This window comes from Ovis canadensis, chromosome 1 (genome assembly GCF_042477335.2).
Source record: "Ovis canadensis isolate MfBH-ARS-UI-01 breed Bighorn chromosome 1, ARS-UI_OviCan_v2, whole genome shotgun sequence".
NCBI lineage: Eukaryota > Metazoa > Chordata > Mammalia > Artiodactyla > Bovidae > Ovis > Ovis canadensis.
In genome coordinates this window covers 110,381,816-110,405,643 of record NC_091245.1, presented here as the reverse complement: position 1 = coordinate 110,405,643, position 23,828 = coordinate 110,381,816, and the positions used below count along the sequence as shown (strand labels likewise).

The following is a 23,828-nucleotide window of genomic DNA, read 5'->3' as shown; positions in this document are numbered from 1 at the left end:
GCCAATTTCTACTAGATTTACTTTTGCTGCTGCTGGAGTTTCCTACCAAATCTCTATATCGATATGTGTGTCTGAAAGCCTTATTCTCTTCTCTAGCTACACTCAAAGCTGCTCTGTGGCCTGATAAAGAAGCATACTATTGGAAACTGAGGATGTTCCAGAAAATGCAAAATGTAATTTTATGATGATTACATCACCATACAAACTAAAAGTTTTGATTTTTCTAATCTATAGCCAAAAGTCATTAGAGAATTTAGCATGTGGTTAGTAATGATTTTGTGAATTCTTATAAAAATGTGATTATTAATAGTACCCCTAATATTCTACTTTATTATGGTTACTATGGGCTTATAGACATGACATTATTAATACTTTATTTGATTATCTGTCTCCTTAATTAGTATATAAGGTTCATGAAAGTAGAGACTATTTTCTTCACTACTGAACTCAATAAACCTGCAGTTGTGTTTGGCACATGTGTGTGTGTGCTCAGTCATGTCCAACTCTTTGTGACCCCATGGACTGTAGCCCATCAGGCTCCTCTGTTCATGGAGTTCTCCAGGCAAGAATACTGGAGTGGGTTGCCATTTCCTGCTCCAGAGGATCCTCCCAACCTGGGGATCAAACCCACCCTTCTTGAATTTCCTGCATTGGCAGGAGGGTTCCTTATCACTGCATCACCTGGGAGGCCCGAGGCACACAATAGGCAATAAATGAATATTTATTTAATGAATCAAAGAATGATAGAAGTAAATAATTTATCTCAAGTGTTGTTCTTTGTACTCATATAACATAATTGACCCGATCCTTCACACTTCATTTAGGGAGTGAGTTGTGTCTTTTTATGTATAACAATTAAGGCTGCCGAGACCATGGTGAGAAGTAACCAAACGTCTATGGTGACAGAATTTTTCTTTTCTGGATTTCCCAAGTTTGAAGATGGTAACCTCCTCTTCTTTATTCCTTTGTTAATCATCTACATATTCATCATTATGGGGAATCTCATTGTGTGTTTTGCAGTCAGGATGGATACTCATCTGCACAATCCCATGTATAATTTCATCAGCATATTCTCATTTTTGGAGATCTGGTACACTACAGCCACCATTCCCGAAATGCTCTCCAATCTTGTCAGTAAGAAGAAGACTATCTCCGTAACTGGCTGCCTCTTGCAGATGTACTTCTTCCACTCACTGGGCAATTCAGAGGGGATTCTGTTGACTACCATGGCCATTGACAGGTATGTTGCCATCTGTAATCCTCTCCACTACCCAACCATCATGACGCCCCGGCTGTGCACTCAGCTCTCTATAGGCGCCTGTATCTTTGGTTTTCTTGTGTTGCTACCAGAGATTGCATGGATTTCCACACTGCCCTTCTGTGGGCCAAACCAAATCCACCAGATCTTCTGTGACTTTGAACCTGTGCTACGCTTGGCATGTACAGACACATCCATGATTTTGATTGAGGATGTGATTCATGCTATTGCTATCATCTTCTCTGTCTTGATAATTGCCCTCTCATATATCAGAATCATCACTGTGATCCTAAGAATTCCCTCTGCTGAAGGCCGTCAGAAGGCCTTTTCTACCTGTGCATCTCATCTTGGTGTCTTTCTGATGTTCTATGGCAGTGTATCCCTCATGTACCTGCGTTTCTCTGCCACTTTCCCACCAATTTTGGACAAAATCATTGCACTGATGTTTGCAGTTCTTGCTCCCTGTTTCAATCCTATCATTTACAGCTTGAGAAACAAGGATATGAAGATTGCAATTAAGAAGCTTCTCTGCCTTCAGAAGATATTTTATGCATCTGAAAGCTAATGTTAGATCCCAAGAATTGATTGATCATTCAAATCTCTCAATTTGGATGTCACTGTAATATTCTAGATCCTAAAATTAACATAATACTAATTTATTGTCATACTGATATTTTCTGTTTATCCCAGTTCTTCTTCCCATGTACCTGCTTATTACATTTATATGTATTCAATTAAGATATCAATAACTACCTGTATAGACTTGAACAGATAGATAAATAATAGAAAGGAAATATGATGTTTAAGCCATCAAAATATATTTGAGCATTAATTTTATTGTTGTTTGCTTTCTTAAACCTTTATTTTGTTGTTTATGAACATCAATTTTATTGTTAATATGTTTTAAAATTATTATATTATTATTATTATGTTATAGGCATTAGTAACAACTGAAAGTTACAAAATATAGCAGTTAAAAGCATAAGATCTAGAGAGGAGGGTGAGGTCCATATTTCACTGGTCCACATACTAGCTTTGAGACCTTGAGAAAGATGTTAATTAATCACTCTGCATCTTAGTTTCATCATCTATGAAATGGGTATAAAAGTAATATATATTGAAGGTAGAACTTCATATAGTTGTTATAAAAACTGAGTGAATTACCCTATGAAAGTAATTAGAATGTTTTACAACATAGGGCAAATGCAAAAATAAGTGTTAGTTATTACTCTTATTTGCCACTAATTTGCATTTATTATTGCATTTGCATTTATTTTGGATGTTTTAAAGAATGCTATAGTAAAGAATGATATATAGGAAAGGAAATCTCATACTTAGGGACATTTATGTATGATTATTATTCATAGAGTTTTGTTAATATTGTTTTTCTGGGGCCAAGTGGAATTAATCTTCACTTTAATTATTTTGGTTGAATTTGTCCAATTTGATTGAATTAGGCTATTTGATTTAATGTGATTTCAAACACACTCTGAAATGATAAAAAGTAGATAGATGATGAATAAAGAGATAATACATATAATTAAAGAAAGATACAGACCTTTCTGAGTTACTTCTCTTGCTTTTATTTTTGTTCTCTTTGTATTGTCCAAGGACATTCATAATGGCCATTTTTATACCTTGAAATACCATATGTCACATTCCTTTCAAGAAAGAATTAATATATTTGATTTGAAGTGTCTAAAGCACCAGCTGAATCTGTTGGGTAGTCCAGAAATGATCAAAGCTGAATATATAAAAACTACAGTAAATCAGTGGAAAATACTCTGATGCTGGAGGGATTGGGGGCAGGAGGAGAAGGGGATGACAGAGGATGAGATGGCTGGATGGCATCACTGACTCGATGGATGTGAGTCTGAGTGAACTCCGGGAGCTGGTGATGGACAGGGAGGCCTGGCGTGCTGCGATTCATGGGGTCGCAAAGAGTCAGACACAACTGAGCGACTAAACTGAACTGAACAGTAAATCAGAACATACAAAAAGTAAAATAATATAAAACCAAAATACTATAAATACTGTAAACAATTGCCCTCAATTTATCCCTAAACTTGAATTGTTACCCCAGTATACATACATACAAGGTCCAATTGAAGACTATACTTATCAACAGATATTGATAGAGGAAATAAGATAAAAGAATCTAGGGATGAAAATGGATATAATTCTACACATAAGCTATGAAAAAAAAAAAGATCAAAACCTGGAAAAGCAGATGCTGAGAAGTCATGGTGCATTTGGAAGCTCCAGATACAAGAAATAGAATCAAATAGAATCACAGTGGAGCTGTCCCTTGAGCTGTGTTCAGAGAAGTGTATGAAAAGTAAGTCTGAAATACACAAGCCAGAGAAGTGATTAAATATCCAAGTAATCTCAGGCTGCTAAAACAAAAACAGAAACGTACAACTTTTCGGCACAGAGACAGTCATCTACAGCTGATGTCAGACTTCATGGCAGATGCTTCCATGTTTGTGATGAGCCATTAGATCATTAACACATTCTTCTCTAGTTAGTTTTGTATCTGTATATGTAGTCACATACATGAACACACACAAATATATCCACACACCCAGATTATCCTTTTGTAAAATAATTACTTTAGTCTTCCCCTACACTGAGTGCTATAAGACCATTAAATGTGTTTAATGCATGGCTCAATAATTACTTGAAGAATTACTATAATGAAATAGAGATAGATATTTGAGGATTGGAAACAAATGAAACAGAATAAATCTAATTAAAAATAAGTAAAATAATTTTTATTTAAATGTTCAATGAGATTTGTGAAAATAGTATTAATATCTATTAGTAAAAACACTGGCAAATAAAGAATACAAAAATAAAATGTAATAGAAATATTGAATAAATTGAATACTACAAAAATGAAAATAATGACTTAGAAGAAAGCCTAAAGGACATATTCCAGAAAAAAAGAACCAACATGAAAAGTCTAAGATTCAATGTAAGGAAAGAAATATATAGGGAATATATTCACTTATTCTACAAACCATATATTGTTGTTATTGTTGTTCAGTAGGTAAGTTATGTCTGACTTTTTGTGACCCCATGGACTGCAGCTTCCCTGTCTTTCACTGTCTCCTAGAGTTTGCTCAAATTCATGTTCATTGAGTCAGTGATGCCATCCAATCATGTCATCCTCTACCATACATATGAATATAGAAATTTCACAAAGAAACAAAGTAGAAGAAATATAATAATTGAAATTAAAGGAAATTGTTTTTGAGCTAAAGAATAATTGAATCAGCAGACAGAAGAGACTGTTTCACATAAGACCTGGGACTGTAAAATTCCTAGAAGAAAACAGAGGAAAATACCCTTGGCATCAATTTTGGCAATGACTTTTTGCATATGACACCAAAAGCACAGGCAACAAAAATAAAAATAGACAAGCAGGAAAAAAAAAAAAGACAAGTGGGACTACATCAAACTAAAAACTACTGTATAGCAAAGGAAATAATCAACAGAACAAAAAGGCAACTGACAGAATGAGAGAAATATCTGCAAACCATGTATCTGAGGAGGTGATAATTTCTAAAACATTTGTTAGTCACCCAGTCATTTCTGACTCTTTGCAACCCCATGGACTGTAGCCCATCAGGCTCCGCTGTTCATGGAATTCTCCAGGCAAGAATACTGGAGTGAGTTGCTGTTTCCTTCTCCAGGCAATCTTCCCAATCCAGGGATCAAACCCTGGTCTCCACATTGCAGGCAGATTCTTTACTGTCTGAGCCACCAGGGAAACCCCCAAATATATAAGGACCCCCTCAAATAACTCAATTAAAATGGGTAAAGTATTTGAACAGATATTTCTTCAAATAAGACATACACTTAGCTAACAGGTATATATAAAAAAAATTCAGCATTAAAACATTATGGTGGCTCAGACGATAAAGAATCTGCCTGTGCTTCAGGAAACTGGGGTTCGATCCCTGGGTCAGAAGATCTCCTGGAGAAGGTAACAGCAACCCACTCCACTATTCTTGCCTGGAGAATTCCATGGACAGAGGAGTCTGATGGGCTATCGTGCATGAAGTCACAAAGAGTCAGATGCGACTGAGCAACTAGCACTTATTAACCATCAAGGAAATGCAAATCAAAACTACAATGAAATATCTTCTCACACCAGTTAAGATGGCTATTAACCAAAAAACAAAAGAGAACAAATATTGGTGAGGTGACAGAGAAATTGGAACCCTTGTATAGTGGGTATGTAAAATGGTACATAGATATGGAAAACAACATATTCAAAAGCAGAGACATTATTTTGCCGACTAAAGTCCATCTAGTCAAGGCTATGGGTTTTCCTGTGGTCATGTATGGATGTGAGAGTTGGACTGTGAAGAAGGCTGAGCACCGAAGAATTGATGCTTTTGAACTGTGGTGTTGGAGAAGACTCTTGAGAGTCCCTGGGACTGCAAGGACATCCAACCAGTCCATTCTGAAGGAGATCAACCCTGGGATTTCTTTGGAAGGACTGATGCTAAAGCTGAAACTCCAGTACTCTGGCCACCTCATGCAAAGAGTTGACTCATTGGAAAAGACTCTGATGCTGGGAGGGATTGGGGGCAGGAGGAGAAGGGGACGACAAAGGATGAGATGGCTGGATGACATCACTGACTCGATGGAGGTGAGTCTGAGTGAACTCCGGGAGTTGGTGATGGACAGGGAGGCCTGGCGTGCTGCGATTCATGGGGTTGCAAAGAGTCGGACACAACTGAGCGACTGAACTGAACTGAACTGATGGAGATTCCCAAAAAATTAAAAATTCAAGTACCATATGATCTAGTAGTCCCACTTCAGGATATACATCTAAAAGAATTGAAGTCAGGATCACTGAGAGATATTTGCACTCCTATGTTTATTGAAGCACTATCCACAACGGCCAGGAAATGGAAGCAACCCAAGTGTACATCATGAGATAACCTGATTAAAAATTGTGATATACATGCATAGTGGAGCATTATTTAGTTTTTTAAAAAAGAGAGAAACTCTACCATTTGCAATAATATTAATAAATCTGGAAGATATTAAGCTAAATGAACCTAACAACAGAAACTAAAACACTATATGATTCCACTTATATGAAGTATATAAAATAGTCAAACTCACAGAAGCAGAGAATATTATTATGGTTGCTGGGAATTGAGAGGCGAGGGAAATGAGGAGTTGTTCAGTAAGTATAGAGTTTCAACCATGATACATGAATAAGTTCTATAAATCTGCTGTATAACATAGTGCCTATAGTTAAGAATATGGCATTGGGCATTTCAAAATTTCTAAGGGGTAAATCTCATATTGTGTTCTCCACATGTAACGCAGAGAAAACCATAACAAGCAAACTACAAACTAAGGGGTATAAGGACCTTCTAGATGGTATTGGATATGCATATTACCTTTATTCTGATGCTGTCAAGGGTGTTTGCAATATATTCAAACTTATCAAGTTGTACACATTAAATATGTGTGGTTCTTTGTATCCAAATTGTTGTTGTTCAGTCACTCATAGTGATCAAGTTTTTGTGACGCTATGGGCTGTAGCACACCACCTGCAAATTCCCTGTCCTTCCCTATCTCCCGGAGTTCGCGTAAATTCATGTCCATTGATTCGGTGATGGTATCCAGCCATCTCATCCTCTGCTGCCCTCTTCTCCTTTTGCCTTCAATCTTTCCCAGAAAATTTTTAATACAAATTATATTTGAATAAATCTGATGAGAAAGAAAGATGGTTTCTTCCTATGCTACATTATTAAAAAAACAATTTTGCCACCTGAAAGTTTTAACTTTAAGAAAAAATATAAACAAAAAGACAAGGAAAATAAGCTTCCAAGTCACAAGAAGAATTGTTAGACAAAACTTTCAGAGAAAGAATGTCTTCCTATACCAAAATATATTTCCAAAATCTCATATTAAGTAATCTTTTAAGAAGATTAAAGATAAAATCAACTACATTTGGAAAAAAATAACTTTGAGTTTTCAACAGAGCAGTAGATTAAGTACACAATAATCTCATGAAAAGGATAAGATATTGACTGTGGTTGACAGGACTAAAGAGAATTGTTTAAGGTTGGAGAGATTCACATACATTTGTAGCATAAGGAAAAGAAAAATAACATTGTTCCTTCATTTCAATATTGGTATAAAATCCTAATCGCATGATTATTTAAAAATAATCTTATTTTCTATTATATATTTCTTTCAACATGTTTTACAGGTGTCAGTATATTCATTCAAGACTTTATATATCTCTTCGTTCATGTAATGACAGGACTATGACAAAACTGTTATTTACCAGGTGCTCTGTAGCACAGCTAAGGACAGTGATCGTAGGGCTGGAGAAAGTAGCTTCTCAAGATGATGGAGTGCAATCAGAAAATAAATATTTATCGAAAACTTTGACCTGGAAACTAATGAGAGGAGAGTACAATGGGGAGCTTTCCGATAACTAACCCCATGAGGGAAAGTGATGCTGTCTACTGCAGTGCAGGGGAGAAGTCCCCTATGGAACCCATTTCCCTTTCTGTTATGCCCTGAGGTACCTGTGAATATAATTGCAAGTCCGCATTTTGAGGGACTTAAAGGATATCAAGGATGAAGAGACCCAGATACATAGAAGAGTTTCTATGGTCTTTGGTAGAGGTAAGTGTAGAAGACTCAGGCTTGGAAATAAGGTATTCACTCACTGTGCACGAGAAGAATCATCTTACTCCATGAAGATTGCATTATTATATTATTATATAATATAGATTATTATAGATTGCATTATTATTATACTGCATATAAAAATTAGAGGCTTTGAATTTTGGTGAGAGGCAATGGAAAGTTTAGAAGAAACCCTCCCTCCTGAGGTACTAGGCTGAGGAATACATGAACCAGAATACTCCATTTATGGTACCATCTTTTGAAAGATTACTTTGTCCAGACTTGATTATGACTCTCATCAAAATTGAGTTGTCATTCTTTTCTTTCCAATCAGTCCTCAGTTTTCTTTGCTAGATTATTCATGACTGTCTTGTGGGTTTAATTATAATTGTGCATGGTGGCCTTGCTCCAAGTTGATTTATTTGACCCCAGCTCATATGTTGCTTGTCAACCCTTTTCAGGAGGAACTCATTCTTGAGAACGTTAAACAACTAAGTTGTAATATAATAAATTATCCTTATGTAATGCAATAAATATATGTAACACAACAAATATAATTATGATCCTTATGTAATACAATAAATATAATGCAGATACTCCAGTGTAATGGTGCCCAATATTTTGGAGTGTTTAGTACATTTCTAACATACTTTAAACATTTAAATATATTTACTTTGTCTATGCTAGGTTTTCTCATTTGTAAAGTGGAGTTAATAATCCTATCTTATTAGAGCATTTTGAGCATTAAATGAGAAATATATACTTGTGTTTGTCGCAGTGACTCAGTACCATATAATATACTACTGACTATGCATACAATATTCATAATACTATGTAATACAGTATGGCCTTCCCAGGTGGCACTAGTGGTAAAGATGGAGAAGGCAATGGCACCCCACTCCAGTACTCTTGCCTGGAGAATCCCATGGACCGAGGAGCCTGGTAGGCTACAGTTCACGGGGTCATGAAGAGTCAGACACAACTGAACAACTTCACTTTCACTTTTCACTTTCATACATTGGAGAAGGAAATGGCAACCCACTCCAGTATTCTTGCCTGGAGAATCCCAGGGACAGGGGAGCTTGGTGGGCTGGTATCTATGGGGTTTCACAGAGTTGAGCATGACTGACTTGATTTAGCAGCAGCAGCAGCAGCAGCAGCAGCAGCAGCAGCAGCAGCAACAGTGGTAAAGAATCGGCCTGCCAATGCAGAAGACTGCAGAAACGTGAGTTCGATCCCAGGTTTGGGAAGAACCCCTGGAGGAGGAAATGACAAATCCTCCAGTATTCTTGCCTAGGAAATCCCAAGTAGCCTGGGGGCTACAGTCCATGGGGTCACAAGGAGTCGGACATGTCTGAGTGATTGAACCATCAATGCACTATTATAGAATTCACAATATAATATAAATCATATTATGCTATACTATCATTTTTATTATGTTTAACCATTCTCTGAAACTTATGAGCTAGTTTCTATTAGTAATTAGCAGAGAGGGTGTTACTTAACATAGTCAGATGAGCTTCATGGATTAGTAGGGGAGGAAGCAGAAAGCAGAATGTTAAAGGAAAATGAGAGATGTGGTGAATTGGACTTTATTACCCTTTCACTAGGCTGCCTGTTAAGCACTGTTTTAAGTCTTTTATAGACATTAACTTAATCCTACAGTATATCTATGAATGTGTATTATTATTAATCTCATTTTGCAGATGAGTACTTGAGACAGATGGGTTAAATAACTTGCCAAAAGACACATAGATAATAACAAACTTAACTGAGATTTCAATGTAGACTCCTGGTCTACATGCCCTAGAACAGAAATCTCCAAAGAGGAATGTGCAAGATGGCCCAAGGGTGGAAAAAGAAAATAATAGTACTTCTGTTTTGTTTATTTTTACTAATGCTTCTTACTTTAAGATATTATGTATTGTTAAATAATGTGTGCATGTGTGTGTGTTAGTCGCTCAGTCATGTATGAATCTTTGAGACCCTGTGGGCTATATGTAGCTCCCCAGGCTTCTCTGTCCATGAGATTCCCCAGGCAAGAATGCTGGAGTTGGTTGTCATGCCCTGTCCATCATAATGTAGTACATGCACATAGTTTTTGTTTTACTTTTTATTTTATTTTATTTTTTTTTAAATTTTTTTTATTTTTTTTTTATTTTTTAAATTTTAAAGTCTTTCAATTTATTAAAACATTGTTTCTGTTTTATGTCTTGACTGTGAGGAATGTGGGATCCTAGTGCCTTGACCAGGGATAGAACTCACAGCCCCTGCATTGGAAGGTGAAGTCTTTTCCACCTGACCACCAGGGAAGTCCCTGTGCATAACTTTTACATACAAACACTTATATTAGAAGTTAACCCTTTTGGCAGAAAGTGAAGAGGAACTAAAAAGCCTCTTGATGAAAGTGAAAGAGGAGAGTGAAAAAGTTGGCTTAAAGCTCAACATTCAGAAAACTAAGATCATGGCATCTGGTTCCATCACTTCATGGGAAATAAATGGGGAAACAGTGGAAATAGTGTCATACTGTATTTTGGGGGGCTCCAAAATCACTGCAGATGGTGATTGCAGCCATGAAATTAAAAGAGGCTTACTCCTTGGAAGGAAAGTTATGGCCTAGATAGCATAGTAAAAAGCAGAGACATTACTCTGCCAACAAATGTCCGTCTAGTCAAGGCTATGGTTTTTCCACTGGTCATGCATGGATGTGAGAGTTGGACTGTGAAGAAGGCTGAGCGCCAAAGAATTGATGCTTTTGAACTGTGGTGTTGGAGAAGACTCTTGAGAGTCCCTTGGACTGCAAGGAGATCCACCAGTCCATTCTAAAAGACCAGTCCTGGGTGTTCATTGTAAGGACTGATGTTGACGCTTAAGCTCCAATACTTTGGCCACCTCATGCAAAGAGTTGACTCACTGGAAAAGACCCTGATGCTGGGAGGGATTGCGGGCAGGAGGAGAAGGGGATGACAGAGGATGAGATGGCTGGATGGCATCACCGACTCAATGGACATGAGTTTGAGTAAACTCCAGGAGTTGGTGATGGACAGGGAGGCCTTGCATGCTGTGATTCATGGGGTTGCAAAGAGTTGGACACGACTGAGTGACTGAACTGAACTGAAGCTGAAAATACTCATAACTTTTTTAAAAAAAATTTTTTACCACTGAAAGCATTTGGGAAAATCTATTTCTGCAATGGTGACTCTGGAGGAGTAAGTGAGAAAAAATATAAAATGTTGGTCACTTTTTATAAAGTATGAAATTAGGGGAAAAACAAAACTTTCAAGTTATTTCTTCTTGTTCATTCAAGTTATTTAGCAATACACTAAATATTCTTCCTTGTGAGCTGGTATGTTGTTCACTGGTCTGTCGCTAAGTTGTGTCCAAGTCTTTGCAACCTCATGGACTGCAGCATGCCAGACTTCCTTGTCCTTCACCATCTCCCTGAGTTTGCTCAAACCCATGTCCATTGAGTTGGTGATGCCGTCCAACCATCTCATTCTCTGTAGTCCCCTTCTCCTCTGGCCTTCAGTCTTTCCTAGCATCAGGGTCTTTTCCAATGAGTTGACTCTTTGCATCAGGTGGCCAAAGTATTGGAGCTTCAGCTTCAGCATCAGTACTTCAGGGCTGATTTCCTTTAGGACTGACTGGTTTGATCTCTTTGAGGTGGTGTGTACCCTTTCCTTTATTCACAGGTAGTTCTGCTGGGGATATGGACCTATCAGCAGTGAATAAATTTGTCATCACTGACTTTCCTCAGATCCAGGAAGGTAGGCTTCTGTACTTCTTTCTTTTACTTTTCATCTATATTTTTATTGTCATGGGAAATCTATTGATCTTTTTGTAGTCAGGCTGGATACTTGACTTCACAATCCCATATATAATTTCATCGGTATCTTTTCCTTTCTGGAATCTGGTATACCACAGCCATCATTCCCAACATGATCTCCAATCTCATCAGTGAAATAAAAGACGATCTCTATTACTGGCTGCCTCTTGCAGATGTATTTCTTCCATTCACTTGGAAATTCAGAGGGAATCTTGCTAATCACCATGGCCATTGACAGATATGTTGCAATCTGCAACCCTCTTTGCTATCAAATGATCATGACTCCCCCGTCTTTGTGCTTAGCTTTCTGCAGGCTCCTGCATCTTTGGCTTCCTCATCCTGCTTCCTCAGATTGTAATGATTTCAACATAGCCATTCTGTGGTCCCAGTCAAATTCATCAAATCTTCTGTAACGTGGTCCTAGTTCTGAGCCTGGCCTGCACAGACACATCCATAATTCTGATTGAGAATGTGATCCTTGCTATGGCCATCATCTTTACTGTCTTAATCATTGCCCTGTCCTATATAAGAATTATCATCATGATCTTGAAGATTCCTTCTACTGAAAGTCAACAGAAGGCTTTTTGTACCTATCCAGGCCATCTCAGTTTTCCTGATATCTTTTGGTAGTGTGTCCCTCATGTACTTACATTTCAATGCCACTTATTCACTCGTTTTGGACACAACCATTGCACTGATGTTTACTCTTCCCCTAATCTTCAATCCTATCATCTATAGTCTGAGCAAAAGGACATGAAGGATGCAATTAGAAAACTCTTCTGTTCCCCATCCTGAACCCCCTCCTTCCAAAACCTCCAATTAAAATAAATAAATTTATATTTAAAAAAAGAGAGAACTCTTCTGCATTCAAATAGTGTTGAACACATCTGGGGTTAATTCTGAGCCACAGATTGCTTTTCACCCTTTTAATATTTCTCTAACAGATTAAAATATGAAATTATTCTCTCTCTAGTTTTTTGTCAAATTGAGCCATCTGTCTGCTATCCTGATTATTTTATTTTATTATTATTGTGTTGGGAAAACACATTTATGTTCTGCCATCTCTATGAAATTTGATGGGTATTTCATCAAGAAATTTATTATGGAGCTTAGAGATTTTCTTCTTTCTTCTGAAAAGTTACAATTAAAGGAAAAATTTCTCACCACTTTAGAGGGTTAGAATTAAACTTCAGAAGCTGGCCAAGTGCTTCATTATGTGTTTATTCACGAAATAGACCTTGGGAATATTTTCTATATAATTATGAATTATGGATTACCTGATTCAGTTCAGTTAGGTTCTGTCACTCAGTTGTGTCTGAGTCTTTGCGACCTCATGGACTGCAGCATGCTAGGCTTCTTTGTCCATCACCAACTCCTGGAGCCTACTCAAACTCAAGCCCATTGCATCAGTGATGCCATCCAGCCATCTCATCCTCTGTTGTCCCCTTCTCCTCCCACCTTCCGTCTTTGCCAGCATTAGAGTGTTTTCCAGTGGGTCAGTTCTTCACATCAGATGGCCAAAGTACTGAAGTTTCAGCTTCAGCATCAGTCCTTTCAATGAATATTCAGGACTGATTCCCTTTAGGATGGACTGGTTGGATCTCCTTGCAGTCCAAGGGACTCTCAAGAGTCTTTTCCAGCACCACAGTTCAAAAGCATCAATTCTTCAGTGCTCAGCTTTCTTTATAGTCCAACTCTCACATCCATACATGACTACTGGAAAAACCATAGCTTTGACTAGACGAACCTTTGTTGGCAAAGTAATGTCTCTGCTTTTAAATATGCAGTCTATGTTGGTGATAGCTTTTCTTCCAAGGAGCAAGTGTCTTTTAATTTCATGGCTGTGGTCACCATCTGCAGTGATTTTGGAGCCCAAAGAAATAAAGTCTTCCCCTGTTTCCATTGTTTCCCCATCTATTCGCCATGAAGTGATGGGACCAGATGCCATGATGTTAGTTTTCTGAATGTTGAGTTTTAAGCCAACTTTTCACTCCCCTCTTTCACTTTCATCAAAAGGTGCTTTAATTCTTCTTCACTTTCTGCCATAAAATTGGTGTCATCTGCATACCTGAGGTTATTGATATTTCAGCTTATGCTTCATCCAGCCCAGCATTTCACATGATGTACTCTGCCTATAAGTTAAATAAGCAGGGTGGCAATATACAGCCTTGATGTACTCCTTTCCCAATTTGGAGCCAGTCTGTTGTTTCATGTCCAGTTCTAGCTTGCTTCTTGACCTGCATACAGATTTCTCAGGAGGCAAGTTAGGTGGTCTGATATTCCCATTACTTGATTAGGTTTGTCCAGAAACAGATAGCTAAGAAAAAGTAAAAATAGTACTTGCAGAAGTAAATTACACTTTAATTTTTAGTTATATAATTAACTCTTCTTTATTACAATAAGCGTATATATTGAGTAAGACTAAATTCTCAATATTGTTAGGCATGTGCATAAGAAAACTAGAGTGTAGAATCATAGAATTGTAGAGTTGCAACTACTGAGCCCATGCACTACAGCTATTGAAGCCTGCTTGCTCTAGATTCCATGCTCTGAAGCAAGAGAAGCAATGAGAAGCCCACGCACTGCAACTAGAGAGTAGCCCCAGCTCACTGAAACTAGAGTCCACTCAGCAATGAAGTCCCAGCACAGCACGTAAACAAAATTATTTTTTAAAAAAGTAATTGACTTTCTCAGATTTTCCGAGAATACTATATAATCTGTGAATAGAGGAATTTAAGAAAAGACACATTTTATAAAAGAGCAGGGAGAATAATTTTTTCTTGCTCTGAAAGCAATGAACTCATTGACATTAGAAAACAAATAGACTGTGAAAGTATGTCCTTCCACACTGCTTCCATTGATGCCCGTTTGCCACCATTTACTAGAGTTGCCATGACAACTCTCTTCAGGATTCAAGCCCACAGTTAAAGCTAGTCTGCTAGGTTAACCAAAGAGGGCACTGTTGTCATTCAATCCTTTTTATCTAAATTTCCTAACACCTGGATAAGGACAAATATAGGCTAATTAATGATGTATTTCTTTTTTAAAAGCAAATTGTCACTCTCCTTTTTTGTAAATTTATGCTTTTCTTATAGAAATAATTTTATTCCTAAAAATAGTGAGCAGATGAAACATAGATTACATCTGAAAAGTAAATCTACCAAATGCTGCTGATTCTAAAAACAGTTTTCATGGAAGAAAATTAGATAATTGCATATTCAAAGGGGCATGTAAAATATTTCTCAACTTTAAATTTTTATTTTAGTAGCAATTTAGTAGAAATATCAAGGAAAAATATTTCCTGATTATTTTCAATGGTTAAAAACAAACACATTATGCACAATGGTAGTTAATACAAATTTGACTTCACAATGTATTCTAATCTACTAAATCCCATTATTTGATGGAGGTGAAGAGAGAAGTTCTCTAGTCCTTCTTCCTAGCATGGCAAATCCTTGAACTGTGCCTACTAAACCACTGTTTGTGAATGCACCAAGGATGTGATACCATGATTATGCTACTCTATCAAGAAATTTCTAAGGCATCTTCCACAATAAATATAAATATTAATGGGAAAAAAGTTAAGATACATATTATATTTTACAATGATTACGACAAACTGCAAACTAATCAGCTTGAACCAATAGCACCCTCAGTTAAAAAACAAACAATTTTTCAACATGAAGAATGCACAATTACTAAAATTAAAGCATCAGGTTACCTTTTCATTTAATTTTGCCTTTTCTTGTCAAAATACATTTTCAAAACTCAGAATTCAGAAGTCCGGTACTTTCAAAAATTCTTTGCTGAGTTTCTCATATTTTTGCTTGTAAATTGCTGCCATCTATTATAAAGTTTTACAAATTATTCTTCTTGATGCAAATAGCTAGAGTCAGAGAAAATGTGATGTAGATAATAGATAGGAAACCTAACATATTGGGAAACTGTCTGTTAAAGGTCCTTGGGGAATAATATCAATGTTCACCAACCAACCAATAGACACAAAAGGGCCAGGCTGCATGAGAAACATGAAAACCAAGAAGAAGTGGGATCTGGGGCCCACTGGAGGTTATTTTTTCTGAACTCCCATAATCACAGGTGCTACATACAAAAGTTGGAGGACCAGGATCCGTACAAAATCTAGCTTCAAATCCAAGCCACAGAAGGATGTAGGAACCAACAGACTTACACGTGGGACATTTATAATCTTTTCCCTCGTGTTTTTCTGTTTCCCACATTATGGTAACCACACAGATGGCTACAGTTTAGAAATAGCCATGGCTGTTTTCATTGATATCTTTCCTCTTCATACTAGGAAATGCTAGTGTTTTGAATTCTGTGGGGTTCTGAGGTAACACTGAATTGATTTTCTGTCTTAAAACTGAATTTTTCACTACAGGAGGCAGAATAGGCCTTCTGGAGTATGCCACAACAACGTTATACTGCAGAGTTGAATTAACAAGACATCTTATAGCTTATTGATTTCAATTTCCACCATTTTTCCTCTCTGCTGAGCTAATTTGGTTTTATACAAAGCTGAATACATTTCAACACATTGATACTTCTCTCCATATTTCAGTGCTAGAGTCCTCTGTGAACCCATTATGTGAATGCATAACAAAACAGCCATTAGTGGTCAAGCCATTCATCTGCCCATCTGACTCCTTCAATATGCCACTCTTCTTCCCCAGAAAGATGTTTTTGATGAGTCAAATCTTGCAGCATATATCTGTGATATAAAGGGAAATTATATTCACATATAATTCTAAAAGCAAATCTTGATATAGTGCTTTGCACTGACTGTGTGTCAGAATTACCAATACTTTTACTCCTGGAACTATATCAGTTATTACAAAATTAATGAGACTTTCAGTCAACTGACCAATCTGAAACATTAATGTTGCTGTCATGAGCATATTCAGTTACTGCTGTTTGGACCCCACGCTATGCTATACTGGTTTTTGTGGCTTATGTCCTTTGTAACCTAAGGAGAATAAGCCATAACTACAGTGCTGGGCTTCACTCTATTTGTTTATATCTTAAAAACAAAGCAAATAGACTTTTCCTTCTTCCTTTATCACCATTTGGGAGACAGTCTTTGTACCCTAAGGCAATGAGTTCACCATATTTTGTTGGTTCTTTGGATGGATGATTTTTTTGATCCGGGCATAACATGATATTGGCTGTGTTTTTCTAATCTTTGTTCACTGATCATGAGTCCTAGGATACTTTTACATTTTTTCATCTACTAGCTTGCTATAAAGGATACATCTTTAAAGAAAACAAATAGAAAAGCTGTATAAAGCAAGGTAGTACAAGGAGGCAGAATGGGTCATGGATCTTCCAAGCCGTCTGAATACACCACTCTCTTAGTCCCTCTGTGTGCTCCAATCTAGAAAATTTATATTTTCCAAAAGGTTCTTACACAAACTAAATGGAGAAAATCAAGGAAAGTTTATTTGCAAAATACAGTACATTTCTAGCCAGAAAATTTCATAAAGCCTTAGAATTCAGAAAATATGATTCGTTCTATATCACGCAAAACTTTTGTGCACTTGACCACAGATTAGCATCTGAAGCTCTGCTTCTTGATTAGTTGAGAAAAATAATTTTGGAAATGTAAGCAATCAGTTTTTGATATCTCTGTATTTTGTTTATTTTAAAGGCATATATGTCCCCATTTCACTCCCTAGCACCACACTGTGTATATGCCTCTGTGTATATAATAGTGTGTGGCATTTATTGATATGTGTGTATTTATGAGAACACTACACTGGAATCTGCATTTTCAGGTACGAGGTGATGGTTGGAGAGAGGTTAATGTACATTAAAAATGGGCATATTCTGTTAATAATAGCAAATATTTAACTATAAGATGCCCTAAGCAAGAATTAATTACAAAAAAATTAAATATTCCAAATTTAAATCTATAAAGAAATTATAAAGGTCTTTTAATTATGGCATGTGCTAGTTTCTTATGGTGCTGTTAGTGATAAAAACTAACTAGATTATGTTCAGTAATAATATTCAATGGAAGAAATTTAAAAATTGAATACTAGAAAACTAATCTAGAGTTTTGACTTGAGAAAATATCATAAAATTTAAAGAAGAAAAGTACAATGTCCTGAAAAATAGATTACATGGAAACTAAATTCTAGAAATGAAATATTAATGAAACTGAAATTCCAGAAATAAAGATAGTAATACCCTGAGGAAACTGTAAAATTTCTACAATAGTTATGATAGAAGAAGTTATCTGAAAACAAAAACAGAATAAATGCTTCTAACTAAAATGGAATACATTGTATTATCTATGTTTCAAAAAAATGTAGGCTTACAATTTATAAGACAAAAATTGACAGAATCAAAATTAGCAATGGAGAAATTCACAATCATGTGGGAGCTTAAAAAACAGATTAACAAACTGGATGTAAGTGATAACATAGAATTAATACTTGATTTGTGTAGAGTTAGACAAGCATTTTCACAAAGCAAAAATTTATTGAAATATGTATTTATAATTTGTGCCCTTTTTACATGAATTATTTATCATTAAAATATTTTTTTTTCTGAATTAGAGCTCTTGTGAATATCCACAAAATTAAAATTGAACTTTAATAATATGTTGTCCAAAAAAACCAAAACATTTGAATAAGTTGTATTATCACATGATATCCTGCTCTTGTCTGCTTGCACACACATATGAGTTGTACACTTACCTAAATTTATCAATAGTATTTACAGATACGCTACAAGTTAATATTAAATATCTAAGCTTTTGCCTCATTTATATTGAGTCATGAAAACAATTGGTGAGCATTCACAGTATGATAAATATGGACTAACTACTCTGTAGCTATTTCTTTATAGCCATGAGGTGAGAAGGAATTATGTGAATTTAAGTACTCTTGCCTGGAAAATCCCATGGACAGAGGAGTCTGGCAGGCTGTAGTCCATGGGGTCGCTAAGAGTCAGACACGACTGAGCGACTTCCCTTTCACTTTTCACTTTCATGCATTGGAGCAGGAAATGGCAACCCACTCCAGTGTTCTTGCCTGGAGAATCCCATGGACGGAGGAGCCTGGTGGGCTGCCGTCTATGGGGTCGCACAGAGTCAGACACGAATGAAGCGACTTAGCAGCAGCAGCAGCAGCAGCAGCAGCAAGAAAAGAGCGGAAGGAAGTAGTATACAAAAAGCACATAGAAATCTTTAATATATTTTGTGCTGAAAAGGGGGAAGTATAAAGAGTTCAGCAGAATTAACAAAAACAATTTGAAGGGAAACTCTGTGTATATTGTTGGATAAAACTTGGCACTCTTCCGTCTTCTTTAGTATGGCATCTTCTACCTTACATATTTTCATGAAAATTGATCTATTTTCTATTAATTAATTTGTTCACAATAATCAACGTCAGTAAGGCTCTTTTCACATCATCCTATTTCTTGTGTTTTTGAAAGGATGAGGTCCAATTAAAGGTGAGTGTACCTTTATACAGTATACTTCCAATTCCACACCTAAATGGAGGCTGACTGGTTAATCCGCAATGATGACAAGAAAAGAGGTAACAATGGTCACCAGAACTTGAAGTCTTCCTTGGAGTACTGATTCTCCTTTGATCTGAAAATATGATGAGAAAAAAGAGCAATCACATTCTGATACTGATCCCATGGGAAAAAGAAAGAGTGCTTTCTGTTTATTACCAAGAGAAGAAGTCTCAGCGGAACTCATTTCCCCTTTAGTATTTTTTTTTGGATCGTTATAATAATCCTTTCCAGAGAAGTTGTAAGAACATTTAAGCATGCAGAGACCCAGGAAAAAGGAAGACCCCCTACTGCATTTGGCAGAGGTGAGTTGAGGGTCACTGAGGTTTGGGTAGAAACTATTCATTTTTTATGTTCGGAATGAGACACACTCTAAAGATTCAAATAAAGAAGATTTGGGCAGGCTTAAATTTTGGCATTGAAATAGAATTTATGTGAATGCTCCATCTTTGGGGTTCTGGACTTTTCACACTTAAAGTCAGAAATAATATCTAGTTATTCAGACTTTACAACTGTCCAAGACATAAATGCTTACAAGTTTCCTTCCTACCAGTCTTATTTCTAGATTTTTCTAGCTTTAATATGATGCTGGGAAAGATTGAGGGCAGGAGGAGAAAGGGGCAACAGAGGATAAGATGACTGGTTGACATCACCGAGTCAATGGGCATGAATTTGAGTAAACTCTGGAAGGTAGTGGACATGGAAGCCTGGTGTGCTGCAGTCCATGGGGTTGCAAAGATGTGGACATGGCATAGCAACTGAAAACCAGCAACAATATTTTTCTAAGCCTCATCCAAACTTATTCATTAAAAATGGCCATTTTCAAGCGATCAATGCATGCTAGGGTTATGAAACACAAAATGTTGATCCCGCTCTGATAGAAGCTTACAATCTTGTGAAGTAAAACAAATAACAAGTTATAATAAAAACATAGTAAGGATGACGGTAGAAACCCTCTGTAGGATATATATGAGAATAAATGTGTGTGTGTGTATAAATGTAGGCAGGGAGAGGAAACCACAGTACCTGTTGTAGGGCTTCTGATAGCGATCAATGCCTGTGTTGAAACTTGAGGAAAGTCTAGGAGTTAGTTAAGTGAAGAAGAGTAAACAGGTCTTCTAGGAAGAGGGTTAACATTCACAAAAGCAACGATCCAGGAGAAATCAGGGTGAACTCTGAAAACTGTCACAGTGCAGCATGAGAGAGTGGCAGACGGGGAAGACTGCATGTGCAGATTTAAAGTTCAGGAAACATACTTCTGCTGGCAATACAGACTTGGAAGAACTGAAAAACTGTGGAGGGCATGCGTTCATCAACAATAAGGCAGGACATGATTTTAGGGACCACAGCAGGAAACTGGAACACACAGTCACTTAGAGAATGGGCCAAGAAGGTGAGTTTGTAACACACGAAATAAGAAAGTTTTATAACAAAACACCTAAGAGGAAGCTTCTATTCAGGAAGAAGGTAAACCTGGAGAGGGTGGTTTCATGAGAGCCCAGGGAGACAGTCTTCAAGTAGTAGTAATCAGCAGTTTCTAATGCCAAAGTGAAGTTATAAAGACTGAAACTTTTCCATTGTTTTGCAGTTAACATACCAGTGATACATGGGACAGAATGGCTTCTGTATAGGAGAGAGAAAGCAGTCACATAGCAAATGATTGAGGAGTTAAAACAGATATTGTTACTATTCTTTCAGAGCTGTTCAAGGTAGGAAATAACTAACAAATATTGAGCAATATTAATACTCTGATACATTAATTCTTTCAATACTCATAATTTTGCACTAATATTTTTCCCAGAAGATTCTGAGGTTCAGAGAGAGATTATATAACTTGCTTATTTGCTCAAGTGGCAGAATGAGAATTCAGGCTCAGAATGTCTGATTTGAGCTCATGTTACTAATCATCATTTGTATTATCTCTCAAATAAAAAGATTAGTGATATAGACAAGTTGCCAGTTATTTTGAATCTGGAAAAAGGCAAAACACAAAAATACCAGGTAACCAAGATACCGTTTACATTTACACTGCATTGATTTCCTTCTCTATTAGTTGGGTGTACCATCTTCCTCATTCACAGATAGCTCTTCTGGGAACATGGAAGATGGAAATCTATCAGCAGTGACTGAATTTATCTTCACTGAGTTCCCCTGATTCCAAGATCGTGGCCTCCTGTACTTTGTTCCTTTACTCTTCCTCTGCTGCTGCTGCTGCTAAGTCGCTTCAGTCGTGTCGACTCTGTGCAACCCCATAGACGGCAGCCCACCAGGCTCCCCCGACCCTGGGATTCTCCAGGCAAGAACACTGGAGTGGGCTGCCATTTCCTTCTCCAATGAGTGAAAGTGAGAAGTGAAAGTGAAGTCGGCCAGTCGTGTCCAACTCTTAGCGACCCCATGGACTGCAGCCTACCAGGCTCCTCCATCCATGGGATTTTCCAGGCAAGAGTTCATCTACACCTTTATTATAGTCAGGAATCTATTGATCTTTGCTGTAAGACTGGATACCTCTCTCCACAACCCCATGTATAATCCCATCAGTATCTTCACATTTCTTGAGATGTGGTATACCACAGCTACGATTTCTAAGATGCTCGCCAATCTGATCAGCAGTCAAAAGACCATTTCTTTCACTGGCTGCCTCTTCCAGATGCACTTCTTCCATCCATTTGGAAACACCGAAGGAGCCTTGCTTACTGTGATGGCCATTGACAGATATGTTGCCATCTCAACCCACTCCACTACCTAACCATCATGACTCCCCGACTACGTGCTCAGCTCTCTGCAGGCTCTTGTTTATTTGCTTTCCTCATCCTTCTACCTGAGATTGTGTGGATTTCTACCCTACCTTTCTGTGGTCCCAACTAAACCCATCAGATCTTCTGTTCTGTGATTTCACACCTTTATTAAATGTAGATTGCACAAATACCTCTGTGATCTTGGCACAAGATGTGATTCATGCACTTGCTAATAACAGGTCTGATTATTTCTCTTTCTTACATCAGAATTATCATTGTTATCCTGGGTATCCCTTCAGCTGAGGGTTGTAAAAAGGCCTTTTCTATGTGTGCAGCACACATTTTCATCTTCCTGCTGCTTTTTGGCAGTGTGGCTCTCATGTATCTTAGATTCTTTGCTACACCATTCTGGGACACCACCATCGCACTAACATTCTCTGTGCTTGCTCCCTTTTTCAATCCCATTATATATAGCTTGAGAAATAAGGATATGAAAGATGCTATTAAGAAGCTGCTTTGCTCCCCAAAAGGTGTTTAATATATCTGGTAAGTAATTTAGACTGCAGTCCTGTGTACAAATGGAACTTCTTCACAAAATATTAAGCCAAAAGAGACTAGAATTTCAAAGAATAATACAATTAGTCTAGTTTTATTCCCCATGACCTGGTGAACAGACTGGTAAAGAAAGTCTTCTGAGGATTTACAGAAATGACAGCAATATCAATCCTACTTCTGACTTTCTAGAGTCAGTGTAATTTTTAGTATAATACATGCAATTTGACAATAAATATATTAGAATTATGTACTAAAATTTATTATTTCCACTATTTATAATCATCAGTTTAATTATGGTAAACTGCTTCATTGATTGAACATGCAAATTATTTTTCCATTTTGTTTCTCTATTGTTTGCTTCTCTATATTGTTTTTTAATTATTACCACTGGTGGCTCAGATATTACAGAATCCCACTGCAATGCAGGAGACTCAGGTTCCATCCCTGGGTGGGGAAGATCCCCTGGAGGAAGAAATGTAAACCCACTCCAATATTCTTGCCTGAAAACTCCCATGTACAGAAGAGCCTGGTGAGCTACAGTTCAAAGAGCATGAAGAGCCAGACATGACTGAACATGCATACACACATTCTTATAAATATGGCAATTATAATTTTCTTGCATAAAGTCCTTTTCAATTTCGAAAACTTCTGTTTCAAGATAAATTTCAAGAAGTTGCATTATTAAAAGCAGATGTGAAAGGATGTTCATAGCGTTTGGTAAAAATATTGATTTTGTAAATGGTTACACAAATAATGCCTTAGCGTAGCACTTTTGTTACAACTTCAGTAGTATGGCAACTGAGGTGTAGATCAAATAAGAGTCTAGTTATTCTGTGAAAAATATCAATCCTGTCACTGGCAAGCTGAACTTGCAGTACAACTATAAAAAGGAGTCATTTGTCCCAATTCTTCACATCCCTATAACAGATTTATAAATCCATAATTTTGCAATGAATGGATTCATGGTAAGTACCATTTACCTTCCTGCCCCACAGATTTGGTTGGGGATTTTCCTTTAATTGACTCTTGGGAAAGCAATGAATATTATAGATACTGAATATGTACCTTTGCAGTCAGGTTTACTTCAGATAACTGCTCCCCTTTCAGCACTGGACTCACATGAAACCATGTCTCTGAGAGTCATTGGTTCAGAGAATGAGAGACACATGGAGCTGACCTGAACTGTAAATTGCCTGAAGCCTCGTGTTTGAAGTCCACAACCCAGAGCTCAGAGTCT

At 37.0% G+C, this 23,828-nt stretch overlaps 1 protein-coding gene and 3 pseudogenes across 1 annotated transcript; 3 read left to right on the top strand and 1 right to left on the bottom strand.

The window, feature by feature from the left end:
• Positions 1-872: 872 nt before the first annotated feature.
• On the top strand, positions 873-1,823 carry LOC138430051 (olfactory receptor 6K3-like). The gene has a single exon (XM_069571761.1). The coding sequence runs from the start codon at positions 873-875 to the stop codon at positions 1,821-1,823; it is 951 nt and encodes a 316-aa protein (XP_069427862.1).
• Positions 1,824-10,159: 8,336 nt separating this feature from the next.
• Positions 10,160-12,554, top strand: LOC138437674 (olfactory receptor 6K3-like; annotated as a pseudogene).
• A 3,133-nt stretch (positions 12,555-15,687) lies between these two features.
• Positions 15,688-16,934, bottom strand: LOC138437643 (E3 ubiquitin-protein ligase pellino homolog 1 pseudogene; annotated as a pseudogene).
• Positions 16,935-21,726: 4,792 nt separating this feature from the next.
• LOC138437585 (olfactory receptor 6K3-like) lies at positions 21,727-22,574 on the top strand (annotated as a pseudogene).
• The last annotated feature ends 1,254 nt before the right edge of the window (positions 22,575-23,828 follow it).